The sequence below is a fragment of the Ambystoma mexicanum genome, chromosome 9, assembly GCF_040938575.1.
Source record: "Ambystoma mexicanum isolate Mex_15411 chromosome 9, UKY_AmexF1_1, whole genome shotgun sequence".
Taxonomy (NCBI): domain Eukaryota; kingdom Metazoa; phylum Chordata; class Amphibia; order Caudata; family Ambystomatidae; genus Ambystoma; species Ambystoma mexicanum.
In genome coordinates, this window is record NC_090931.1 from 1,322,756,009 (window position 1) to 1,322,784,004 (window position 27,996).

General features: G+C 44.6%; 1 protein-coding gene across 1 annotated transcript in view; it reads right to left on the bottom strand.

The window, feature by feature from the left end:
* Window positions 1-27,996, bottom strand: part of TSN (translin) — a 195,208-nt gene that overhangs the window by 111,867 nt on the left and 55,345 nt on the right. Inside the window, exons 2-3 of the mRNA XM_069616699.1 lie at window positions 16,256-16,349; window positions 3,449-3,545 (exon numbers count right to left, since the gene is read on the bottom strand). Of these exons, the coding sequence (XP_069472800.1) occupies window positions 3,449-3,545; window positions 16,256-16,349 (191 nt within the window). The remainder of the gene's footprint in view (window positions 1-3,448; window positions 3,546-16,255; window positions 16,350-27,996) is intronic.

The window sequence follows — 27,996 nt, forward strand, 5'->3', positions numbered from 1 at the left end:
CAACTGCGTTCATCAGGGGATATCCGCAGGCTTGCAACACAAACTGGTGCTCTGCGCAGACAACCTCCTGTTTTATATGCAGGATTGTAGGGTCACATTGCCCCATATTGTGTTGTTGTTGGAACGATTCCATAAGGTATCGGCCTTCAAGATTCATTTCACAAAATGATCAATACTTAACATATTGGAAACACTGGAGGCAATGAGATGTTTGAGAACACTTTCTTTCTCGTGGGCTTCGCGGTCCCTGAAATACTTGGGGGTTTACTTAACAGCGCACTACACTGATTTATACGCAGCCAATATTTGCTAAGGCCAAGCAACACCTAGCATGGTGGCGAGAGTCTGATATTTCTTGGCTGGGGATTATAACAGCAGTCAAGATTACTGGGTCTACTGTATGCATTTCAGGTTTTACCAATCTGGATTCCCAAGGCGGTACTGAAAGACCTGCAGTCACACGTATTCAGATTAATCTGGTCCAAGAAGTCCCTGAGGGTAGCTAGGCACACACTGATGGCAGCCAAGGCCGCGGGGGGATTAAAAATGCCCGATATTGAAAGTTACCTCTATGTAGCCCAATTGGCACCCATTCTGGAAAGCCAGGCAAGAACACAGTCCAAAACACTGGATAACTATCGAGCGAGACACCTTGGAACCCCCAGTCCCCCTACAGCGTTGCTGTTGGCATTCCCTGGGGGGACAGAAACTGGGTGAGCAGGGGCTCCAGACATCCAGGGTCGCATTAGAGTTTTGGTATAAAGCGACACGCAGATATGCAACCACTTTCCCCTCGCCCAGGATGGATCTTTGGAATAATACTGAGTTCCCTCCGGGGATGGACACGGGGCGGTTTGCCCGATGGAAGGAGGGAGGGTTAAATAGGCTGGGCCAGATGTATTGGCATAGCCGTCCTCTCACATCTGAACAGTGCAGACAGGCCTATATGGTTGAAGATTCGGATAGGTTGGAGTACATGCAGGTCTGACATTGGTTGGCCCGAACGACTGTAGCAGCTCAGGGGAAACGGGAAACAACCCACTTGGATCCTCCCCCACCCCCCGCAGCCAGACTTGCATCCCTTTATAAGGTATTGAATGCGACCAGGTTCAAGCCCCCACATGGGTATATGACTAAATGGGAAGAGGACGTGGGGAGGCCCATAGACGAACTGACCTGGTATAACATTTGGACAAGGTCAAGCAGAACATCCCAGGCTGTGTAGCTCAGGGAAGCTCAGGGAAAATAGCTTTAAGCTGCTGTGTCGATGGTACCTCACTCCAGAACAATTATCCAAAATGAATCCCACGCTCGCCTTCGAACACCACCCACCCTCCCCCCTCGACACCCCCAGTGGTGGAGATGCAGGACATTTCATAGGCTCCTTCTTTCACATGTGATGGAAATGTCCACAAAACCAGGAATTCTGGCGGGAAGTGATTGTTCAAATCAGGGAAATCTGTGGGCTTGCACTGGAAATTGACCCCTTAGTTTTGCTCTTGGGGAATGAAGACTTTCAGGGCCACTACAAGCTGAATACCACAAGCTCTAGTCTGGTTACTCATTTCTGTTAGCTGCACACTTAGTGATAGCCAAGCACTGGAAGTCCCAGTTGGCGACTGACATGAAGGTGTGGTGGGCACTTGTGTGCGGTACGTGGCTGCCATGTCTAAAATTGATGGCGCATGGAGGGGGGAAATGGCACAATTCCTGTCTGACTGGAGCCAGTTAATAACTTTTGTGCAAGATCATGATAACACCCACATTCACCATAAGCCATACAAGATGTCATCTTTTTCTTTAATATAATCGGCTATGCAAACTCTATGAACTAACTGTACTAGAAAGAGCACTACACACTGTATTTTGCACATGTGTATGTCCTGGTTATGGCTGATTTTGGATATGTTTTATTTAAGTTCGAATTTGATGTTTAACATTTTCTTCTCTACAGGACTGTACCAGATACCCTTTTGTGATTCCTATCGAGTGTAATGTGATCGTAAGGTCTTGATGCCCTTTCTTTTGCATGGGAATATGCATCGTTGTTCTTTTTGGTACAATGTTGAATATGTTCTAAAACTTTCAATTGCACAAAAAAAGTGACCTAACCAATTTCTGATTGCCTTGCATTATGGCTTCAGGTTCCAAGAAGGGGGCAGATAATATTTGGCAGTAGTGTAGATGTAAATATGGGATGGTGAAAAAGAGAAATTAAACATCAAACCAAGTGGCTTTTTACTGACACTCCCCAAATGAGATGGTACTTCAGAAGGCGAAATGGCAAAATGTAATATAAATAGGGTTTCTCGTTTTCAGTGTTTATTTTTCAGATTCTGGTGGCGTTTACCCTTTATTTCCCTAAAACAAAAAACGGATAACTAGGTTTTCCAGTGTTGACAAAAATGTATGTTTTATTACTACGTGTATTTTATGCATCATTATTGTAAGCAAACAATGTGATGCAGTCTTTAGTTACTTATTTGCATTCTTAGACATGCAGTCCTGAATTTATAATGGCAAATTAAAACTACACATACAAAAATGCAAAGACTCAAAATAAGGACTGGACAGACTCCAGTTGCCCAACATGGGGCCAGGCAAGAGCGTATTAATTTTACAGTACACCTTAAGATTTGCACTAATCAAAGTTTATATGAATCGTGGTGTACAAGAGATGAAGGGGAAGATGCATAAGGGACAGAAGTAGGTTTATTTGAATATTAAGTTTTAAGGCTGCATGCTGATCACACAGATTAAAATGCCGATTCAAATTAAACCCTTGGTAAAAATGTAAAGTTAGTATAAGCGGTTGGTTAAATAGTTTCTGGAACTGTAAAAAGGGGAAAAAAAGGTGGTATTTAATTTGCTGGGAATTAAGGATTCCAAATCACAGACATAACTCTGCTACTTTAACTGGACTGTACAATCATATTTTGCTGAAATATTTGCATTGTGGGACTAGAAGTGGCCTTTCCTTGGTCCATTTCACCAAAATAAGTTGAACAGGCAGACTAGTGTTTGATGACGGGTCATTGACAAGTAGCCCATTTGGATCTTCTCTGACAAGCCACTAACTTAGGTATCCAATAATTAACTCCAAACTGCTACTTTAAAAGAATACAATGACCAGACAAAACATTATTAAGGAGAACGTACATATGTTGTGGCTTATTTCTATTTCAAATCATATTCAGCACATAAATGACGAAACATTTTCACTAGGTGGCAGCACTGACTTTGCATTTGATTTTCACTTTAATACTTGGATGCATGAGTAGTAAGGTCGATGCTGCCATCTACTTCATATTTTCAGATAAACCCCTAAAAGGGAACATTTTCAGGGGCAGAAATCGGATTTTACTGAAATCCAAAAAGCCCAGGTATAAATCATGTCAATCACAAAATAAATTGCAACAGTAAACACATGCGTTTTATTCTCTCCTACCTGTAATACTGCTCTGGAGGGAACTTAGTCTTCAGAGTGTCCAACTGTGTTTTTACAGTGCTGAAATGTTCTCTGGCTTTCAAACATTTAGTGGGTACTTAAAGACAGGAAGACAGAGACAAATACATTTAAAAACGTAATGGCATAGCTCACATAGAAAGCAGGGCGATAAGATTTTGTTTGCAGAGTATTATTTATAAAAAAATAGTGAATCCATCAGGTTTACAAATACCATTTTGAATATGTACGCCGAATAATTGAAGAATTGTATCAGAACTAATAAGTAATGCAATCATGGTAGCTACTTTGTGCTGCAAAAAAATGCAGCATTTAATTTAACGTCACTCAAATGTAAATCCACACCCTGTTAACATTGTGTAAGTAGCGCACACCAAAATACGTCTCAAAGATGGACAAAGTTACCCAGTTAGCGGTTTGCATTATGGTAAGGTTTACTTTAACAAGCGTCTCTCAAAATATTCAACAGTTGTTGGATGGATACCAATCAGTAAATAAATGTGTGTTGCCATTGGGCACGTGGAAACACGACAACTATTTTGATCCAATTCATAATGAAGGAATTTGGTGGGGGTTGAGGGAACCGGAACCGCAAATTCCTCAGACTAGAGCAATACAGTATTTGTGCCCTTAACATCAAGGCGCTTTCACCATGGTCAGGCCATTGATTTGTTAGTTCTGAATGGTAGAGGTAAGCTGTTGGAAAGGCATAAATGGCCGTCGGCATGGGAAGAAAAAGGAATCACCAATCTTCCAATAGGATGGAGAAGGGTGGCTAGGGACAGAACCAGTAACCAGTGAGTAGGGGCTGACACAGCTCTATGGGACTAGGCAATGTGTGCTCATCAGAATCAACTGACCAAGTTTGATCGCACCACTACATTTTGATACCCCTGTGAAGACTACCCAAATATGCCTGTTCTAGTTCAGACGGCGTGTGTTCCGTACAAAGCCATACTTTATTTAGCTAAACCTATTTACCTTGCAGGCAGGCCAACTTTCTCTGAAGGTTGTAGTAATCATCTGAATTCAAGAAATTGTGAAAGGCATTCTTGGGCTGTGCATTCTGTTTTTTATCAACTTTATCAGAAATATAAACGTTTTATTTTTCAAAAAACACACTTGTTGGCTTTATTTCTGTAGTTGATGATTTTGTAAGATTTGTCCCAAAATTGTATTAATATAAGTTCGATTTCCAATATTGTGTTCAGTTTTACCTTTTTGGTGTGAGACTCTACACCTATGTTGTTATCGTTCGAGCAATTGGGTACACATTAGTACTTTAGAAATAGAATAAAAATGAATTGTGTGATTCCCAAATGACCGCCGTATGGGGGAGCACCCTCAAGGCAGAGCCCCCGCACCCACGTGAGTAAAACTACAGAGTGTGCAACCCCTCCCCGGGCACATATCAGTTGAAATTCACAGGTGCCGAGCGAATCAATAGTTTCAAGTGGCCAGGAGCGGAAAAGACATGTAAACTACGAGATTGAGTTGCGGTCCAGTGGGACTGCGTTGCCCAGGCCCAGAGAAGCTAACCCAGCCCGGCGAGGGAGACGCGCGCAAGGCCGGACAGGCGTCGTCTTTCCGGCAGACACGACATAGGGAGGCAGAGGCAATCTCGGAGGGGAGAAGGCAGCGGAACACACCCCAACCCCACCCCCATTCCTACCAGAGACGGCACGCGCCAGTGAATCCAGCAGTCACAGAGACTATCGATGGAAAGGGCCATCAATGCTGCATCACTTCTCTCTGGCCCGGGGGGGTAGGGGGGTGGCTCAGCCCTGACTGGATTTTGCCGGGGGGGGGCGCCCCTGAAAGAGAGGGCTGCATCCAATCCCGACGAGGAGACCGGCCAAGAGCCAGAGTGCGGGCGAAGGAGAGAGTTGCGAGAGGAGCCAGCGGTATCAGCCAACTGGTCCAAACAGGGAACGTTCTTAACGGCGACATGAGGAGGAGCCCTATCCCCTTGCCCAGGTTCGGGCCCAACCAAGAGGAACTAACCCGGCAGAGAGGAGCTAGGAATCGGGAGACCAGGAACAGCATGAGCACCTAAGCAGCTGGAACGAAAGCTACGCACAGAGGCACTGGAACGGCAGAGGGGAATGCTCCAGCGAAAGTAGAGCGAAGCCCTTGGAGTGCTGCAATATCCTGTCGGATCCAACGAAACCCACATGTGAGAACTGGTCCGCGCCCCGCCCCCCACCCCGTCCTCTCCCCTCCCGTCAATCTATATGAAACCAGGGGGAGAACCATGTAACTGCTCAAGGAGCCGTTAAGGCAGTTCAGGAGCCCAGTGAAGCTCCCCTCAAATGGGGGAAAAAGTATCTCTCTGCCCTTTAACCACCCTAGGAGGGAGCAAAGCTCCAGGGGGGGGGGGGAAGGCCTCAGGACCCACTGGGCCAGACATATTGGAGCTAGGCTCCCCACAAGCAACGTAGCCAATACCACAGCTAACAGGCTGAACTAAGGACAGGCGTAGTGAAAGACCCAAAGGGAGGGGGGGTCAAACCTACCCCCCCTGCTCGGGATAGGTACCAAAGAGACCACAGAGTACACCCCACCCCCCCTGTCCCACCTCCCTACCCCCACCAAATCAAGGGGGGGGGGGGGCACCCCGGGCCCGAGTCTGGAAGAACCACTGAATTACTCGGCATACAGAGATGGGGACAGAGTGAGACGCTGCCCCCTACGGAGACAGCCCCGGAAAAGAGAGAAAGGGGGTCCCTCCGCAGGGCCTAACCATCAAGACTCCCACCAGAAGTGGAAAAACAAACCTCGGAGAAGGACTAAGCAAGTGGAAGGCAAGGAACGTGAGACAAGGGACCTTCAGAATCACATTATAAGCAGATTGGGAGCTGGGTGGTCACCAAGGACAATAAAGATAAATGGGCTTCCCCACCTAAGGGGTTTGGAAGAGGATGTCAAAGAGCAAGGGGGCAAGGAACAGCATATGCCCCCAAAGGGCCCAAAGACATGGTCAGAAGGCCCCATTCAAAAAGAAAAAAAAAAAGAAAATCAGGAATGAGATGGTGATCCAGGCTGAAGAGGAAAGGAACCCAGAAAATCAGGAACCCATGTCTGATCAAGAAGCGGCAGAGACAGGCCAACCAATCACACAGCACATCCTCAGAAAGTACTTTCAAGACTTTGGGGACAATATTGCAGGAACGGTCCAAACGCAACTGGACAAGAGCAGAGAAGACTGGGCAACGGCCCTGCATGAAGTGAAAGCTGACATAAGCAAATTGCAGCAAAGGGCCGACACGAATGAGATCGCACTGCACAAACTAGCGGAGGACGCAGGGAAGACTGAGGACCTGGTGGAGAAGCTAGCGGCTGCCATGCACAACCTGGAACTGCAGGTCAAGGACCTGAACAATAGGTCCAGGAGATCTAATATCAGGATAAAAGGCCTCTCGGAAGACGTCCAAGACAACGATCTTAGAGCAGCGGTCAGGCAAATAGTTGCAGATCTGATAGACATTGAGCGAGATTCTGAACTAAAAATTGACAGTCCACAGGGTGGGCCCACTGAGAAGGGAACCAGGCCCAGAGACACCCTCTATGAATACAGCCAAAAAGAAGAGATCCTTCGAGCAGCAAGGCGGGCGAAACAAATAAAATACAACAGCGCTGAGGTTCAACTCTACCAGTACCTCTCCTACACAACACTACTAAGGAGGAGGATGGGCCCAATGAGAAAGAAGTCAGATATTGATGGATCTTTCCATTCGGCCTAGTGTTCGAGTGGGAGGGAAAACACCACAGCATCACGACCTGCAAAGAGGGAGCGCACATCCTGGGAATCGAGGAGGAAGACCTAGAGACCAGCACACGAGGTACTAGGAACCCAGAAACAAAGAAAGCGTGGGAATGGACAAAAGTGCAATGCAAACTTCTAAGAGGGGCCCAAGAGGAACCAAATATGGGCTGGGGAGGGCCAGCAATTCGCAGGACTGGGGTAAGGAAAGGACTCAATATCCGCAACTCCACAGCAGGAGGGGCCAGAGGCCGATTGAGTCCACCCAGCGGGGAAGGAGAGAACAGGAGGGGGCCGAGGAAGGTGGCAGGGAGGGGGGATTCCATCCAAACCACGAACAAACTACAATGAGACCCAAGATACACAATGGGGCAGGATAAGAACAAGCTGTCAATAATGACGCTAAACGTCAGGGGTCTGAACTCCCCTTTAAAAAAAGAAAAAAACTGGAGAGGTTTTTACAGGGAGAAAAACCAGATGTACTGACTCTCCAGGAAACACGCATACAATCAAGAGACACACACAGGATTAGAATCCAAGGCTATAACAAGGTAATCCAAGCAAACGATTGGGGTGGTTAGGGGGGGGGGGGGGTGTTCTCCTGGCAGTAAGGTCATCCTTCAAAACAACAGTGACAGATTGGGAAAAGGACAATAGTGGAAGGTACCTAGCAGCCAGGATACGAATAGAGGGAGAGGGAGAGCTACACAATAGCTACCATTTACGCACCCAACTACGGCCAGGACAAGTTTATACAGCAGAAACTGAACAAGCTAGAGGGATTTGCCAGAGGCCCCATTATCTTAACAGGTGACTTCAATTTAGCCTGGGTGCCGAGCGAAGGCAGAACGGGACCCCAGGGGGGACTCTCAAAGGAGCTGAAGGAAAAGGTAGACAGGCTAGCATTAGTGGATGCCCAGAGCGAGAAGAGGGGGGACGCAAAGGGGTTCACTTTCTTCGCCCATGTACATAGGTCCTCCTCAAGGATGGACTACATATGGGTCTCACAGGGCCTACTAGGATCTGTAGCAGAATCGGAAGTAGGGGCTATAGCTCTGCGGACCACACCCCTGTAAAAGTTACACTAATGAGAGGGAAGAGCCTCCGGGGATCTGGCTGAGGACACTCCCATCATATATACTCAAAGACTGGCTAATTAGGGGGTAAATAAAGAAAGCTGTGGAAGAATTATTCCTATTCAATAAGCTTGACGACACAAGCCATAACTCGAGGTGGGATGCGTTTAAAGCCACGATCATGGGCCAACTTATTGCAGTGAAAGCTAGAAGGGACAAGGAGAGGAGACAGCTTGAAAGGGACCTAGAAGACAAACTGAAACAGGTCATTTCACAGATGGGTGTGGGGGCTAGTGGAGAAACCAGGAGAGAATACAGGGCTATAAGGGGCCAATTGGAGATCCTGCAATCAAGGGAAGCAGAACGTGCCTTGCTACATCTCAAACACAAATAATATGTAAAGGCCAACAAAGCTGATGGGATGTTAGCAAGGCTTCTGAGGAGGGAAGAAAGACAGAACGATCACAAAAATCAAGCTAAGAAATGACAGAGTGAGTACCAAACAGTGAGGGATACAAGGAGAATGTAGAGTTCTTTATAGAACTCTACAAATCAGAAGACCCTTATGAATCTGCTCGAATAAAATATCTCGAAAACCTCCCCCTCAACCATAACTACCCAAGAAACTCAGGCCCTAGATCCAGACATACGAGCTGAAGAGGTGCGCAGAGCAATCTCCTCGTTGCTCAGTAATAAAGCCCCAGGGCCCCATGGTTTTACTGCGGACTTCTATAAAACTTTTAGAGAAGAGCTGATCCCACACCTAATCAAAGTTATTTAACGAATTTGTGAAAGGTGGGAGAATAAGTCACTCAGACTATGGCGGAAGCTAAGGCTGTCCTCATCCTAAAACCGGCTAAGGACCCTGAATGCTGTAAATCCTATAGGTCGATAGCCCTAATCAATTTAGATGCTACGATTTACACGAAAGTTCCGGCCGCCAGATTAGATTCCCCCCCCCCTCCTACCAAAACTCATGGGAGTAGACCAATCAGGCTTTATACGAGGCAGACAGACCAGGGACACTAGCACATCTGGTAGAATAGGTGATGTTAAAAAAGGTCCCAACGCTCCTCTTGGAACTTGACGCAGAGAAAGCGTTTGATAGGGTGAAATGGCAGTTCCTGTTCTATATCATAAAGAAGATGGGATTCGAGGAACATTTCTTGAGTAAAATGGGGGCTTATTATTCTAATCCATCTCTCCGGCTACTGACAAATGGGCAGCTAATAGTTCCGATCAGGGTGACAAGAGGGACAAAACAGGGCTGCCCCATCTCCCCCCCCCGCTATATGCGATCTTTTTAGAACCCCTATTGGCTATGATTAGAGCCACTGAAGATATAGCAGACATCCTGTTTGGAGGGCAGTCCCATAAAATAACAGCCTTTGCAGACGACATGCTGCTAACGATTACAGACCCAGAGAACTCAGTCAGGGCACTGGAAAGAGAATAAGTAAAGTTTAGACTGGTCGCAGGGTGAAAAATAAACACTGTTAGGCAAGATTGTATGCAGTACCCTATGGGTGCACTACAATAACTTTGACCTCCTGGCAATAGGAACCCAACCTTTGATAGAAGTCTGAGCTACACAGGTTGGTAGTGTGGCTGAGCAGCCAGGCTGATCTCAAGAGGGGTCAATGTGAGCAGTGATGTGACACAGAGTTTCACGGTAGCAGTTATTCAAATAAACACACTCAATGTTTCTTGATAAAAACAAGTATTAATTTATTTCAGTCAGTTGTATACGCCTTCAGACGGGAGCAATATATAGATAACACACACTTCAAAACACACTCAGATGATACCCATTGGGGATGGCACACAGACACTTTCTACACCCTCAGGTGACTTAAATAGCTAGGACACTGTGGACATGATTTATTACTGGTATATTTAGAGCAATACTGAGTCGGGTGTAAAAGATAGAATAGATGAATAAAACAAAAGTTAACAAATAATTCATGAACAGATAAAGAACCTTCCAAAGCAGAGTAAATTAACACTTTCCTGGGGTAAAGGCCAAAGCACAAAGTCAGAGGTAAAGAGGAGTCTCTCAGGGAGCCAGGCAGCCAATGTTAATTTCACAATGTCAAGGGGAGCGGAAGATCTTTGCAGGTAGGTAAAAATTCTTGCAATGTTTTTAGAAATGTTTGTAGAAAATAGAACAGTTGAAGGGCCAGAAGCTGGGAGGCTTGTGAGGGGCAAAGCTTTAGCAACGCTGCAAGGTAACCAAGACCGTTCTCAACTGAGAGCAAATAAGGCTACACAACAAGAGGTAAGTTCTCTTAGACTTTACAGTACCTCTGGTTAGAAGAAAAAAAGATAGTTCCAGCTGGCTTCTGTTCCTGTGCAGCTCTTCAGATCCTGTTGTTCCCGAGTCTCAGTCGTGGGGACAAAAGGGAGGACGTCTGGGGACTTCTGATCTGCAATGGGAAGGTCAGAGGCAGCAATGGGCTAATTTCAATTCAGCGGTTCGTCAGCGTTTCCAGTTCCTCGCGTCTGACAGCAAATAGCAACACTGCGGTTCTCGGATACCACTTCAGACTTTCCTCGCATCTGGAGTACAGCACTCTGTTGAGGTGGCTCAGGCTTGGTCAGTCCTGCATCAGGGAAGTCCGGAGGATCTTCCTAGTGCTCGGATCCGACTCAAAAGCAATGCACCCAATCTGGTGTTCCTCTCCCTGGCACTTCGGTTCCAGCAGCAACAGCAGTGGAAGTACAGCCAGCCCCAAGAGGATGTCGAGACGGGCTTACTTTGGAGTTGATTGGTCCCTCCAACTCAAAGGGAGAAGTCGTCCTTGCAGGGATTCTCTAGTCGAGGCGAAATCGGAGCTTCAGCACAGCAGCAGGGCTTCACCGGGAAAACCAACGGTCCAGGAGTTGCAGCAGGCGTCTCTTCCAAGTTCTTCTTTGGATTCCTTCATCCAAAGGTCGACTGGCTTCCAAACCAAAAAGCATCGCCTTTATGCAGGTTTCTCCCATTCATTCCAGCCTAGCTGTCAATCACACAGCAGAGTGGCTGTCCTTGCCGGACAGCCAGCCAGCCAATCACCTTTGGGTACATTCCTGTAACCAAGGGGATTAAGCACAGGGAGTTTCAGGCATCTCCCTCACTTCCTGCCCCTGCCAGACATACTGGAGCCAGAGGCGGGCTTCACTCGTGAATCCCGCCAAAGACAACACGAATAAAGGGGCCAAACCTGGTTTGGCACGTAGAGTAAATCTCAAGGACGACGTTCCCAATAAGAAATGGCAAAAAAAGAAGACTGCAGCCATTTTGACGAAATAGGCATCCATGGGTGCCTTACTGCAGCTGCGAACGCAGCACGCGGTAAAAACCCACAATGGTAGTAAAAAGTAAACCACCCCCACCAGCCATTAATTGTAGAAAGGGTAACATAAAAATGTTACATGAGAAATTAGACAAAGGGGATACCAAGTAACCCCTTCAGCACCCTTTTGTAAGATAGTGTGTGCTGGGTCTAGAAAGTTACAAATGTAAGTAAAGTCAATTTCACTTCACTGCTCTTGGTAACAGTAGTTTCACCAAGAGAAGGTTTCTAAACCTCTGGGAAATCTAAGACTTGCCTGCGTCACTGCACCGAAGGTGGTGTTTGACACAATGTAAAGATGATGCCTATGGAGTTTGTCAGATTCCAAAGTCAAAAGAAATACAGGGAATAAATCACATTCAAATTAAATGAGAGATAAAAAGTCCTAAAGTCCAGCAAAAAGAGCTGGGGGTCTCTAAGGTAGAAGGGAAATAACACATTTCGGAGAATTAACCTTAACAAACACTGACAAGTCTGAAGCCCTGAACTTAATGCCACTGATAGAGATGGAACAGGATATAAAAAAAAGCATTCCAATATAGCTCGGAGCCCACAGCGATAAAGTACCTAGGGATTAACATCCCCAAGGATATTGACTCACTATACCAAGAAAACTACCCCTCCCCGATTGCCCGCATCAAAAACCTTCTACAGGAATGGAGCCCACTCGGGATCTCATGGCCGGGTAGGATCAATGTAATAAAGATGGTCATACTCCCTAAAATTCTAGATTATTTCACAACAATACCAACGAAAGTCCCCAAAACATCCTTTAGAAACCTCCAGGAGCCCATAGGGAAATTCATCTGGAACAATAAAAAGCTGAGTAACCTAATGCAAAGGCCAAGAAAAGGGGGTGGTTCTGGGGGCACCAGACTTCAGAGCATACTGCCTGGTGGTCCAGATCAGAGTAATTAGAGACTGGTCTAAAAACGATAGAAACACAGGGTGGAGACACATGGAGAAAGCACTAGTGGGAGGGCCCTTGGAGTCAGTCCTGTGGATGCCCAAGAGAGACAGATCCCAAAACCTTTACAAGAGCACGATAGTCTCACTCGTGGGAGAAGTATGGGACAAACTGGGAGCTAGATTGGATCTCGTTTCCCACCCCTCGCCATTTGCCCCAATTCTCTATAATCCACCATTCACACCTGGGCAAGGAGGAAAAGGGTTTCTTAGTTGGGAAAGGGGATGATGCCGGATGATAAGAGATGTTTGAGGGAGGGGACATCAAATAATTTAACCAATGCAAGGCGTACTTCTCCCTGGAGTAAGAGGAGAGGTTCTGATTCATGCAAAAACGCCACTGGCTATTCCGTCCAGAGATAAAGACAGCAGCGCTGAGAACCCTCCCTCCGCCCTCCCCCCCACGCCTTTTGAAAAATTGCTTACAGTAACCACAGGAGACAAAAACCTTATAGGCACTCAATTCATAAAACAAAAACTAGGATACTGGGTCTGCCCGATACAGGAAGCTGTGGGAAGATGAATTGGGCTGCCTGATAGAAGAGGAGTGGGAAAAGAATGTGGGGCAACATTCCAAAGCTTGCGAAATCAATTGAAATACAAGAATTCTGGACCAAACTAATGTGCCAATGGCATGTCAACCCAAGCACCCAGAACAAAGTGTACCCGCAGGTGCTGAAAGAATGCTGATGGGGCTGTGGGGAGAAGGGAACCTAGGGCCAAGTGCATTGGAGTTGCCCCCTCATCCAGGAATACTGGGACACGATAACAGCCGCAGTCACAGAAATGACTGGGATCAAAGACCAAGGTAACTGGGGTGAAGCTATTTTGGGTCTGGGAGGCACGCTTGAAGATCTCCCCTCAAAGGCACAAAGGAAATTATATGCGATACTAATGCTCTCGGGAGCCGTAGTAATTGCCCAGCATTGGAAGTCGAGAGAAATGCTGAAGGAGCACAAATGGGTAAGCAAAATATGGCAGTTTGCCTCCATGAAATGGGGGAGGTACTCCTTACAGGGAAATGAACAGGGCTTTGTTGCAGACTGAGACTTAGTGATGAAGTTCCTCAAGAAGACTCATGTGGAGCAGGTGCCCGAGGAGAATTAAGTTGCTGGGACTGGTATAGGAAAGACCTCACATAAATCAGGAGAACCTGTTGAAAGAAACCATAGGAGCAGGAGGAATTAGTTTCCCAGTTCTTACAACCAAAGGTTGGAACTCTCTCCCTCTAACCCTCGGAATGGAAACCTTCTTCTGGCCCTTTAGAGGCAAAGTAAAGTGCTGGCTCTTTGACGTAAAACACTGACTACCACCTCTACCTTCACTACCCACACAACTATGACCTGCTTAGATGCGCTTGCCTATATCTTCTATCCAAGATGTCTATATACACATCTCGATCCACTTGTACTCCCGTCCAAGATGCATCTACGGACGACCCCGTTATGCACTTTATTGCAAAATCGACTTACTCTGTAACCCCTGGTTGATGAGCACCTCTGCTGCTGTAAAATTTGTATGCCTGCAACATTGACTTAAGGTCCAGCGCCTAGATGCCCCAGGGCTTGGTGTACTATATAAATAATAAACTAAACTAGGAAAATTGAGACTTCTGGTCAGGGAAGACCGAACGCATACTAAGCTCACGGAAGAAGCACAGGAAATTTGGATGGAAATCAGGGGCGGGAGGCGGGAGGGGTAAGTGTTGCGTTTTGTTTGTTTATATAAATGCCAATAAAAATGTAAGTGAAAAAAAACAAATGAAGTGAGACAGGCCAAAGCATGCAAGTTGTCAGCTAGAAAAACCACTTGACTTTTCTAGAAATGTCTGGAAAAAAGTGAATGGGTGGATTCAAAGTCAAGTTGAAAACCTCTTTGGTTAGGAATTGTAGGATCCCACTCACTGCATCAAGGGATGTACTGCAGGATAGGTGCCAGCTACCAGTGGGGCGTTGTGATCGAGCAATTGGAGTTCTTGGACTGTAGCATTTTTGAACCTGCATTCAATAAGTGCACATCAACTTCTCCGGTGCTAGGGTGAGGACCACACCCTTCCTGGTCCCTCATGATGTTACTGTGCCGCTCCTCCCCTAACCCCTATGATATACTTGTGCCCCCCTCCCACCGTATCCTCCCCCTGCCCCTTTCATGCCCTCATTATGTTTGCCAGCTATCTTCTTCCCTCTTCCCTTATCCTTTCTGCCACCCCCCCTACACCTCTTTCACTACAGGAGTTGTCTCAATTCACTATTGTCTCACCATCACCGACCTGTTGCCAACGCATGGATTTGACTTGATGGACACAATGACTTGGTGTTTCACCTTCTCAACTCTCATGCTGGACCTCCCCGGGATCTTGCACTCAGGGTGGCCCTGAATCGTGCTGTGCCCTTCTCGATTCCTTGCCTACATTGTCTGTTCTCTGCAACATTATGTGTTTTACTGACCTCTGAAACTGTATTCACTCTCCCCTCTGCTTCTCTGCTCTTTTTCACTGTTTACCCTGTGTTCTCTCCTCCTCTCGCGCCCTCCCTTCTATGCACTTTATCTATCAGAATTGTCCCTTGACCTAGTATGATAGCAACAACATTGGTCTCCCCTCCCCCCCACACTTGTTCTCCTCCTCACCCCCCCCCCCTTCAAGCACTATCTGAAATGTCATCAGGCCTAGTACGATAGGCGCTTGTGATTGTTCCTCTCCCTCCTTCTCCCTCTCCTCTTGTAAAATTCCGGTTCTACCAGAAATGGCGTCAGGCCTAGTACGTTAGTCACCAGTCTGTTTCCCATGTCACCAGGCCGAGTACAATAGTTAATTTCACATTCTTGTTGTTCATGGCCTGTCGTCGTATTTTTCCCTTGTTCCCTCCGTTGCCGTGAAGCACTTTGAAACACATTGTGTATAGGCACTATATAAATAAACTATCATACCACAAAGGATTATGAAGAGAACCGTGCAGCTATTCTCAAATATGGTTCTGACCACATGCTATGGGACCAAGAGATAAAGAGGTTTAAAATAAGATACCACACTGCCATCGATCATGTGCAAACACTTATTTTAAGAATATATACGAACACCCATCAATAATAAAACGGGCCCTCTCACGATTCTCACAAATAGGCCTTTAAGAGCGGGCTAAACCAACAAGCACAAAACAGAGGCAGCACTGAAAACACGTTCCCTTTCATCATACAAATCCGAACAGTCCAAGAACAGTGCGAGTCCAATATAAACAAAGCACAAAATGCATTTTAAAAAAAAGAGCAGGATTTGAAATAGCTGGGAGCGATTTTTGAAGGCTAGCTCCTGCTTCTAGCCTAGGAAAACCTGGTTACCTTGACACCAACAGGCTATGTGACATTAACTTTGTGTATTGGGGAATGTTTATATAGAAGCATTAGGGCACATCTAGAACACATTTATAGTACAACTAATCATACATAAAGGGCAAAAATGTTTATAGTTGCATCTCATGGACACTTAGACTTGCGGCATGCTATTATACCCCAGAAGTAACTCCTTCATACCAGGAGATGCCAGATAACCAGGAGCTAGTTTTAGCCTCCACTCATGAAATCTTAATATCGAACAGCAAAGAGCTAACTGGCACAGATAGAAAAGTTAAAGCGTAAATACAGTAGCACTTACTGTCTTTAAAGCCTACACCTTGATGAACACCCTGCAACAAGGTCAGAATCTCTCTTGCAGTTTGCTCCAAATTCTGTACAACTTTTCTTATTTCCTACAACAAAGTAGAAAGGTTTAAGAGGGACAAAAATACCACAAATATTGACAGAATCTGCGCATTTTACCATGTGTTACTTTTAATGAATGGTTTATCATCATATAGGGCAAGACACAGGATTTTAATCTGTTCTGCTGGCAGACCATTGCTCATTCCAAAACTCTGTAGACTCAGATTGAATTATGTGCTTACACAGCTCTGTTCCAGGGACTAACTTTGCAAAGCATTGCTCACCTTCAATGATAGGAATTTGGATTGTACGCATTATTTAAAATTCAAGAGCCAGGTTTGGCGATGTTTTGCTTGGGTAATTCTCATGTTAGTTCTTTTTTTTAACCTTGAATGTAGTGGTGATCCCTTAGTTCCTGGTGGAGTATGTCTGGAAGCCATGGGCCTGGAACATATAGGAAGTCTTACGCAGATGGGTTTTCTCCCCATCTGGGCTGCTGGTCAGTCATGAACCTTAAGAATCTCAGTGCACGGGGGCCGGATGCAGGGGAGAGGAAGGGCTTAGGGGAAGACTATGAATTTGATATTCTACGCCTTGTAAGGATCTCATGGTGGCAACAGTAAAGACAGACAAGTCATCACAGTTCAAGGGTGTTTATTAAAAACTATATAGGTAGTTTGGAAAAACACCTAATCTAAACCTAAATCTAAGATGGGAGCAAGCTACGACCATCAAATAATAAGGCAGTTCTAGTGGCATCTGGTCAAATAAAAGGGCCTAAACCAAAAAAAAAAAAAAAACTATTGTCAATCCTTACAACTAAACACAAAAAGAGTGTGGGATAGTGTTCACAAGAAAGAAGGAAGTGTTCACAAATGCGAAGTCATGATGTTAAAGCCAGGGGTACCACACATTTTGAGCACGGGACAAGGCGGGACTCCCGAGAGTATCACACTCTCAAGCTTTCCCAGCACAAGACTACATGTCCGTTGTCGGGCATCAGGATCTTCGCTAGTTAAGTCTCTTTTCTACAAAAAAAAGTCTCGCCTCCAAGCATCTGATGTGTTCAAAATAACAAAACAAAAAGTTCCTTTCTGTATGGTGGGTGATGCCTTTTCACCCCTGTATCCCCCTCTTCCGGGCTCAGATCCCTCTCGGATAGCAGCCTCCCTCTGCCGGGTTCACTACGGCTTTTATTCACAACAATTCATCTATTTCTTACGTTGATGGTTTTCACCTCTGGGTTCTCGTCTTCCGGGTTCAGAAGCACGCCCCCCACAACCCGAATGTCAGCCACTTTCCGTCAGGTTCACTATGGCTTTTATTCACAAGATTTCACCTGCTGCATTTATGAGTCGTTGGGTGATTACTTTTCACCCTTGGACCTCCCTCTTCTAGAATCAGACCCTTCTCAGATGTTAGCATCCCTCCGTCGGGTTCACTATTGTGAACCCACAGACCTAGGGCCGTTTAAAACAAGGTAGCAATACTTAGAGATGGATGGAGATGCAGGTTTTAACTCAAACATCAATATTCAAACTGACTCAGGAAGTTGGCAAAACTTGGTGTCGTTCTATTTGCAATTGTCTAAAACGGGGAGTTACAACGGACATCAACGTACGTCCCTCGATTTCTCTCAGCACATTTTATACTTTTATAGTCAAAACGCATTATCAATGACTTCACACTACGTGGCAAACTACAAAAACCTACTAGGGGATGTGATAGACTTACAGGCAACATCTAGGTATACATTCCACGCCGATGGGGGAAGTGATTGGGTTTCTACTGTCAGATGGGCAACTAAGCCCATCCCAAATGCAAGTCATCTTCTGTGTCATACCAATACTTGACACTTTATTGGTTATAAAAACTATAGGGCTCTTTGATACATGGCCCTCTAAAATTCGTTGGCACCCGTGTACCCGTCTGGAATATTCCACAAGCTAGCAGCACGCAGGCTGCCATGCCAGGTGCAGGGAGGGTCTGCGTGCTCATGCCTCCCCTCCCAATTAGCCCAACATCCATCATCACCCTTGCAGTCTGCCAGTCAATTAAGGCTTTGAACTTGGCCTTGCAGAACCTTTCTGTGCCTGAGAATAAAAGGGAGTATCTTCTTGGTTTAGCATGACCCAATGTCTATTTTGATCTGACCATGTGACTGGAGACCGAGTTTTCAATCCCTTTGTAGCATTTAATAATATTAAATGATGAACTCTTGATGCCTTCAGTGTTTTTTCATTCCACTGCAAAACAGAAGTTTGTTTCTTTCTCACGTTTATGTAACTATTGGATGGACAACCAGGCTCACGGTGGCCTCAACTTCTTGGTGCTGGGCCAGCCAAGTCTTTCTTGAATTCTCCTTCGCCATTAGTTATTTTCCAACTGCGCCACACTGAAAACCCCTCTCTCAATCACAGGGTTTTGAGCCTTGCTAAATTGCACCGTGGAACGTCCAGATTCTGTACATTCCTATGTATATACATTGGTGCATGGCTGCAACTAGTCACTACGTAGCCAGCCTCAAGATCACTTTGTCTACTTGCGTTACTGCGCCTGTACAAGTGTAAACTGATTTTGCATCTTTTTCAGCGTTTCTGTAGAATGAGCAGCGTTTCTGTAGCATGAGCATCTTCATCTAGAGCCCGAAATGTTGCTCATCTTTACCACCTCCTCTTCAGATCCTATAGAATGTCTATGTTCTTTTACCTTGCGCATCCTTTCTGGGTGCGTCAGCTCTGCTTCGCATGACATCACCAGTCTTCTTCACTCGTTTTCACACTTCCTCCGGGACTTTGTCCAACAGGACCATTATTTCTTCGTGAATGCATATAGGATTTTCTCAATGGATACCTTGTTTCCATAATTCTCTGCAGTACAGACATCCTCATTGGTACTGCATGTGTCCCAATGTCTGGCTCCCAACAGATAGGCAACATGGGGGCGGACCTTTTGGTGGGGGTACTCGTCTTCTCCTCTACACTCCCCACTCTGGGCGATTCATTGACCACTCTCACATCAAGAAATCCTTGTCTGAAGAAGTGCTTCTTTGGGACTCATATCTTTATGACTCCCTTCAGGCATCCTGCTGATTTCACATGCTCAACACACCCAGTCATGAGCATGCATTGTGCGACTGCAATAGATCCATCTCCCTACATACTTCTTGTGGTTCTTTGGGTAAAAGAACTTCGTTCCCTCAGATGCATGAATGCTGGCCTTCATGTAGTCTCTGATTTCTTCCTCCGTCAGCTCTTTTGGTTCCATTCCTGATTCGACAGCGATCACAATCTTCATTCCTACTGCTTTCTTTGCAGTCTTCTTGCATTGTGGGATTTTTATCCTGATAACACAAAAAGCAAACATGATCACCACCAACAGCGCTCCAAGCAACTTGAAAATGTTCCGTCATCCATTGTGGAACCCATGAAAAGATTCACCCAAACCAACTGTCATCATCAATGTCTTCCACTTAGTCTTCCATCTTGATGTGTAGGTTTGTCAGCATCGTTATGGCCTCTGTCAAGGTGCCATTCTCTTCATCGTGAGAAGGTATGAATGTGCAACATGATTCAGCGATTTTGGCACAAACACCTCAATCCACAGCTATAATCATGTCCAGGACATATCTGTTCTGCAGTCGGTCGTATGGCTCTCAGCTCCACTTTGATAGTATTAAATCATTTTATAGTGGTGTTGATGGTCTGCAAAAGCTCCCATCTGGTTTTCTGTAACCATTTGTATTCGCCATCGTCTGCAACCCAGGCATAAAGATAATAGTAAACACTGAAGAAGTCTTACTGAACAATCTATGTTCATATGGAATGGCATCAAAGGCTTCTATCGATTTGGCTGAGAAATAATTTCGCTATTCATTCGATTCAGGAGTTCAGCAGATCTCTTATTCTTCAGGCGAGCATCTGCTTTCGGAAACTCTCCAATGTTCAAGTCACTTTTTCGGATCACCAATGCTGGAACATGAACAATCATTACAGAACATAGTCCTCCCGAATCTCTGGGCAGCTTCATGTAAGCTCTGGACCCAGAGGCCCAATAGTGATCCATTATCACTACAGTCCCGTCCTTCATTCCTGGTACATCGAAGATCCATCCGCACCGTTGATGCTCTCCAACTTTTCTCGTGCTATTGTTTCTGAAACATAACATTGCACTAGCCAGAGGCACTATCTGCAATGGGCCTCCTTTGTCTTTGACCCACGTCAATAACTTTGCAAGCCTAGGCCATAGAGGCTAACAGCCAGCCATTTTCCACTCGTTCAATAACTGGTTTGCAATGACCAGCTACTGCCACAGCTCTGCATACGCCTACCCCTTCCTTCCCACCAGTCTGGAGAAAGCACTGTTCCCCAGACCTGCATCTGTCCTCTTTCCTTGCAGCTTAAAACCTCTTTCATCAGTTTTTCCTTGACAACTGAGTATTTTGTTGACTTCCCATCCGATTCCTGCTACCTTCATGCCATGCTGTTCATATCTTATCACATGATTTCTAGTGTGTTCTCTCGCTCTGGTCTTCAAATCGTGGACATAATCATCTTCATCTGGTGCTGTCCATTCTGATGCTGTTTGGCCCTGAAACTGACCTCTTCTATGGCAGAGTGCAAGGTGAGTAAGGCAATGAGCCGTTTGAACATCTATTTCAATAGCTATGAATATTTTGGACTTAGCCATAGCATAAGGCAGGAGTGCATAGGCATAGCAATCCTCCTCAGAAGTCCCTTTGCCACCTCTTTCATGTGCTGATACCACATGTTGTTCCCCAAATGTGCTTTACTGTCCAAATAATTATTCAATTCACAATCATCCTCCCTTGCATTTCTCTTAGGTCTCTGTTTCATTCTTGCCAAATAATTCTCCCTATAATGACCATAAAGTAAATAAAAAATGGATCTCACTCCAAAGGGAAGCTTTGGGTCTTTTGTCACAGGCATATACCACTACATGAGCTACTGGAGTAGGGACAATCGCATAAGCCTTGGCTGTCTCACAACGTTTAGTTCTGCCAAGGTAACTGGAGTGGGAAGGATCAAAGGGACCAATTAAATACACAGTGTGGATTAGCAGAACCAGAAAAACGATGATAAACGTAGAACAGGCATATATTATGCACCAATACATGAGGCTCCACCATCGATGCCTCTCCCCTCATCGTTGACTCTGCTCACTCTCTAGACCTGCAATAAGCTCTATGGACCGCATGTGTGCCTGGAATTACTTTAAAGGATGGAAAAACTTTTTTTTTTTATTCAGGCAAACTTGTCAGAGGCTCCGGTAGTTGTCAAATTGTTTCTACGATTTCCACAAGTAACTGGCTGATTGCTGGACAGTGTACAGGATCGCGCATGAACACAAATGTGTTGGTGTTCCTCCAAACAAGGTAAGGATGAACTTGAAGCAAATAGTAAAAGATCATAACAAGTAGTTTGTGGGCATCGTCACCAGTGCTCCAGATAAGATTTTGAGGTCGATGTATTTTACCCCCTATTTTTAAACTTTGAGAGTGAATGTGATTTTAAGAGAGTAAAAATTACTTTTCTCCTTTGCAAGAGAGTAAAATGTATGTGACATCCTGCTGACGTGTGCAAAAACTGTATGGAAATCATTACTAGGCAGCAGCTTTCTGCATTGTGACGGAATACACCTTTCATTATTTCTCGAAGGCATGGCCATTTGATCTCTCCTGTATATGTTTAAATGTTGAAAACTCAAAAACCTAGCCAATTACACAGTAAACCAAGCATGAATTGTATTGTGTGTTTTGAGAATCAATAGCAAAATTGTCTTTTGATGTTTAATGGAAGTCATAATTCCCTGTAGCTATTACTACCTGATGGTATGCCAATGTTATGATAAAACGGTGCAGAGAGGCAAGGACTCCATGCTAAATTCTATGGCTAATCTCATGGTAAAATGGTTATTTATAGAGGGCTTTTGGCAAAGCGCACCACCAGTACCACCAAAGTACTTGACTGGTGGGTTGTTGCTGGGAACCTGCTCCAGATCCATAAAGAAATTGCTGCAGGCATTCTGGACGGCGTCTAAGCTTAATGCGCAAGGTGAAGCGTATATTCAAGGAAACGCGTGCTTGTGTTAGGATTTACAAATGTCCCCTCCCTTGCCGAACGTAGCAGTAGTTAACACCCCCTTCCCAGCATTCCATATTACCAAGGTGCATGCGCGCGCACACCATAAGTACCACAAAAGTACTTGACTGTTGGGCTTTTCGTGTGAGAGTGTCGTCATCAAGGACTTAAATGCATATGATACGTTGTGTACTTGGTGGTAAGTTAAATCAGCATTGTACTCTTGAACGCGCAACTTCCAAAAGCGCTGTAATCTTACTTTCTCTAAATATAAGAATTCATTTAGTGACGTGCAACGGCCACTTGCGATTGTGATGTCAGCATGGTTGCGTAGTGGACATATTGAGACCAAACCCACAATTAAAATACGTAAAACTAATTCCTACAGAGAAAAATATTGTGTAACCTCTCAGAGCACGATGTTGCTTGCAAGGAATCAGGTACATAATGCACTCTCACAAAGTGTGACTCAAAACAAAATATACCCTGATGTAACATCTAATCCGGATACAATTTGTAACAAAGTGTTACTTGCTTATCTGTCTCAATATGCCGCCTAGCGTGGATGGGGAATTAGATTCTCCTATGGCTAAATGAAAATGTTTCCACATACAATCCAAGGAAATGTTTTCCAAGTATGCAAGAGAGTGTAGAGACGACAAGCTTGGGAAAGGTTGAAGACACTTCCCTTGGGCCCCCTTCTAATAGATCTATCCTGGCCCCGGCAGTGCTAATAGATCTGGAAAAAAGGGTAACACTCTCTGCCGGACCATCTCGCCCTGGCCGTATGTCCAAGGTACACCTACATTGTGAGAAACATGGTCTACCTATCTCTGCATTAAACCTGCTCGAAGACCAGACGGAATTGCCGTCTACTGTAGCAATGACAATGCACGAGGAAAATGAAGCGATACCTCAGAATATACCTGTCCAGGATTGTTCATCCCCCCCCCCCCCCCCGAGGAAGGAAATGGTTTGCCTTCCATCCCTTCAAATGGAGAAAACAATCCAGCCTCGGAAATTAACCCTCCATCTCTAGTAGAAGATTTGCAAATATTCGAATCCACCTACCCGGTGATTTCCAGAATTCTTAATCTTTTAGATCAAGGGCACGATTACACACACTACGAGCTTCGGGATACTAAAGCTGCTCAGTCATTGATGCTCTCTAAATTAAACAAATTGGAGGGGTTTATCTTTGCTGAGAAGTACAAAAAGGAAGGCGGTTGTATCTCACCTCTGCAAACTACTAGGCAATACTACTCTATAGCCACCCAAACCATGAAACCTACTGAAAAAGCATCAGTGGACAACAACCCTTCAGAGGGACCCCCAGTTTTTGCATTTCCTCAATCCTTTGCACAAATAGTACACAAACCCAAACCTAGTGAGGTAATTCAAATCTACACTCATGCGCAATTATGTCAAATGGTCACCACTCATGCAGAAAAAAATTGATCAACTGATCTTTTTTAACCAACCCGACGAGGGGGGGGGGGGGTTTGGGGCATTTGGTACTCAAGGGGCTGATCCACCGCAAACGATGAATCTGGATCATCCAGACAGTCCATCTGACCTTCCTGTACTCCTGGACAGGAGCATAACAAAATAGATTCAGGGGACTGTGAGGTGTCCCCTAAGGACTTGCACGAGATCACGCATCAAAAGCACTTTGCCTCACGAAAAGAAAAGAGACTATACATGCGCGCAATTAATAGACTTAATGTGTGCAAGGCTACTCAAGTTGAGGCAGACAATAAAAAAAAAGAAAAGAAAAAAAAAGGCAAACGGTTACAAAGTGTCCCAAAAACTAAAAATGAAATTACTAATCCAAAGAGAGATATGTCAAAGAAGGCTGTTGCCTTGAATAAATCCACAAACCAGGTTTCATCAGAACTGGGGATCGATGTAGAGGGGCTTACATTAGAAAGTAGACTAGCTCTTCAGCCCCCATCTTCGGGTCGGGGAACCTACTGTAAAGAAGCAAATGGTTGAAGGACGCAACACAACCCTCGACAAACAAATCAAGTTTTCATCTTCCCTTACGGTTCCACAGTAAACATCGCTATCCACATACTACAAACCCATACAGAACAAAATAAGTATTGTGGGGAAAAGTGAAGGTGTTGATATTAAAAGCAGTTATTCTGTGGGACGGTGCACAGAAACAGATGGTAATCGCACTGTGAAGAAAGTCGTTGAGGAAAATATGCCACTCTGAACTGGTCAGGAAGATGCACTGGCAGTGCACCCGGTGGAGGACTCATCAGGATATGGAGGTTGCTCCCGCGAATGGGAGCATGGAAAAATCCATGCTGAACCTGCCCAATGCTTTGGTAAAGTCTCCCTCAATTGAGGGTGCCACCACCAAAATGGAAAAAGATCTAATGGCCCCTCAGGATGATAAACGGACCATTAGTATAAACGAAGATCCAGTCAATCATCCTCAGATCTCAAGCACTTTGGGCTGGATCAGTAACTCCTGAGACCAATGGGGACAAAAGCCTGAATCGCTCATTTATGCTCCAAGTGTTCCAGAAAATCCCTGCACTAAGAACACCAATATCTAGAGATATTGTATGGATCACACTTCCTCCTGTCAACAACTATAGGATGGTGTTCCAAGTGCAATCTACTATAATTGCAGAACTAATATGGACAAATAGAAGAGAGTTGACAATGCTAGGACTATCACTGTATTTATTGCAATCTATTGAGGAAGCAAAAGCATTTAATGAGATTCCTATAGAGACTCCAAAACCATCTAACTCGGAAGCCTTGGGGATCAACATCTTCCCAACCTCCAGAGGCAGCGGTGATTGCACAACTAGCGGCCATTTCTACTAACACTAAAGATTGGTTGTGGTTATCTTTATTATTAAGGACTGCAAAAGATGGACAAGAAATAACCTCTACATAGTAGCAAAAGACTGCTCAGGATGATGTCCTGGAATTCTTGTGGTAGTAAAAATCTTTTACTATGGGCAACTACTTTTCTTCTGCACGAACAAATGGACATCATGCTGCGTCAGGAAACTATATGTACGGGTCAATTTCAGATAAAGCATTTGTTGCTTTCCACATGGAGGCAACTCATGGCCTCCAAGGAAGGCCCTCGGGTGGGAACGGTGATATTTCTCAATAATGAACTCTCATTTTCCCTCTTAAAGTTAAATCGAACCCAGCCCTTTGTGGCCATTGTCATTAAAATGGGAGTAAGTAATCAGAACTGTCATCTAATAATATCAGTATACTTTAACCCTCTCAAAATTTCGATTTAAAATACACTAGACAAACTGGGAGCATTGTTTGATGAGGTCTTCGACCAGTGGCCACATTGCAAAGTAATACTTGGAGGCGATTTCAACTCAGATTGTACGGGGCATATACGCCCTGAGGGGGATGTAGAACAGTTGCCTAAAATTTCGATATCCAAAAAGAGGTGCGTTATGGTATTCTTTTTTGACTCAATGGAATATTTTTCTCATCCCCTTTGAGACAAAGGGATGTACAGATACCTGGAAACGTAATAACATGAAATCATGCATTGATTATTTTACGGCTTCAGCAGATATATGCCAGATGTGTAATGAAGTTGAGATTACTTCGCCTGGGCTTAGTGATCACAGGATATTGAACCTGATGGTTCAACTTGAGATCCTGGTTATAGTGATCCCCTTCACACCTTTATTGAAAGTGATCGGCCGGGGGCCTCATTACGGTGGAGTATTCACTTCTGTGACAGGATTAATGCTCTGATCACTAAGGATATGGCAACAAGAGCGGGGTCGTGTCACCCCAACAGTAACATTCTAGTAAATGCAGAAGAAATTGCTGATATAATCAAGGCTGCAATTGCAGTCTTGGTCAAAAGCAGCAATCAGTCTATCGAGTCTAAAAAAGCTTCACAAATGTTCAATTTGAACTAAAAATGCAGAAAAAAACAAAAATGTGGAGATTAGGCAGCCAAAATAATTATCACTCAATGAGATGGAATATCAACTTCAAAAAAAAATATGCAATTGATATTGCAATAAAGACAAAAACTATAGAGTGTACCAACATCATACTACTAATCAGGCAATGATTACCAGTTTATGTCGGAATGATAGACGGTCAACTTGGGCCTTACTACGGAGGAATGATGCTAAATATAATTGTGAACAAACCTCTAATATATCTGAAGAAGTGTGGACATCGTTTTTTAAAGAGAAGTTCTCGCTTCCCGAAAGATTAAAGAACATGTTCTCCAAATGTACAACTGCCAGGGTAGAGGATTTTCAGGGTTGGTCTCTTGATGACATCATCTGGGCAATAGGCAAACTCAACAATTCCAAAGCCACGGGACCCGACTGTATTCCACCATGTGTTATAAAAAGGAATCCACTCTTATGGGCCCCCATGTTAAATACTCAATTTGAAGAGATCGGAATGTCCTCCCAAATTCCACCTTCATGGATGAAATCCATTATAGTACCCATTCACAAAAAGGGTATAAAAACCGACCATGAAAACTTTCGACCTATTGCCCTTATAGACGCAGGAGCCAAAGTATATATGCGACTGTTACTCCAACAATTACAGGCCCACTTACATCAGCATAATGTACTTGTGTGCTTTAGATTGGCTTTCGTTCCCTGATGGGCACGGCTTTGAATGCGACAGTCTTGGCACATTTGCTGACAAAATCTAAAATTCCCAATGCAGGTCCACTATATATGGCGTCAGTGAATCTCTCTGCAGCATTCTAATGCATAATTCATGCCATGTTATGGGACAAACTTGAAAGCCAGGGGGTGCCTGCACATTTAATATCACTGATTGCGAAACTCCATCACGGTACAAATTATCTGGTCAGAATTGGCAACTTGGGTGCCACCACTAAGCCAATACCAATGGGGTGGGGGTTAAACAGGGATGTAAGGTGGCAGTGACCCTGTTCAACCTCTACCTCTGTGACATTGACCAAAAATGGCTGAGTGAAATCTGATATCTCGCAAGGTTGGGTCACTTGAAAATCCAATGGATTGCCTTTGCAGATGATGTATTGATATTTGATTGATCGTACTCCTTATGGTCTACAAAAAAAGCTTTGTATATGTTCAGACTATTTGTACAATCACAATTTGAAGTGCAACGTGAACAAATCAAGAATCTTTATTTTTAAGAAGATGAAAAAGAAAGCTCACGTTGCTAAATGGACCATAGATTGTGTTACGATTCCTGTGGACATAAATCTGAAGTATTTGGGATATATTGTACGGCATTCTAATTACAGAAAAATTTTGAAAATTAATTTGAATGCGAAAATCTGTCTATTGGGCACCCAAATGAAGATGGTATATGCCAAAATCTGTAAATTTTCTATGGGTCCCCTGCTAGAGTTCTATCTGCTAAAAGTAGAAGCGATTATTCTGTATGGTTTAGACTTGTGTCTTGTTAACATTGACTCCACTCTTGACCAGATACAAGGTCAACTATGGAAGAGCACTCTACGGATGTCTAACTCACTTCCAAATTGTGTCTTGCGACAGGAACTTGGCTTAACTGCTTTGTCTGCAAGATTCCATTGGCGCCAACTATCCAATGTAGC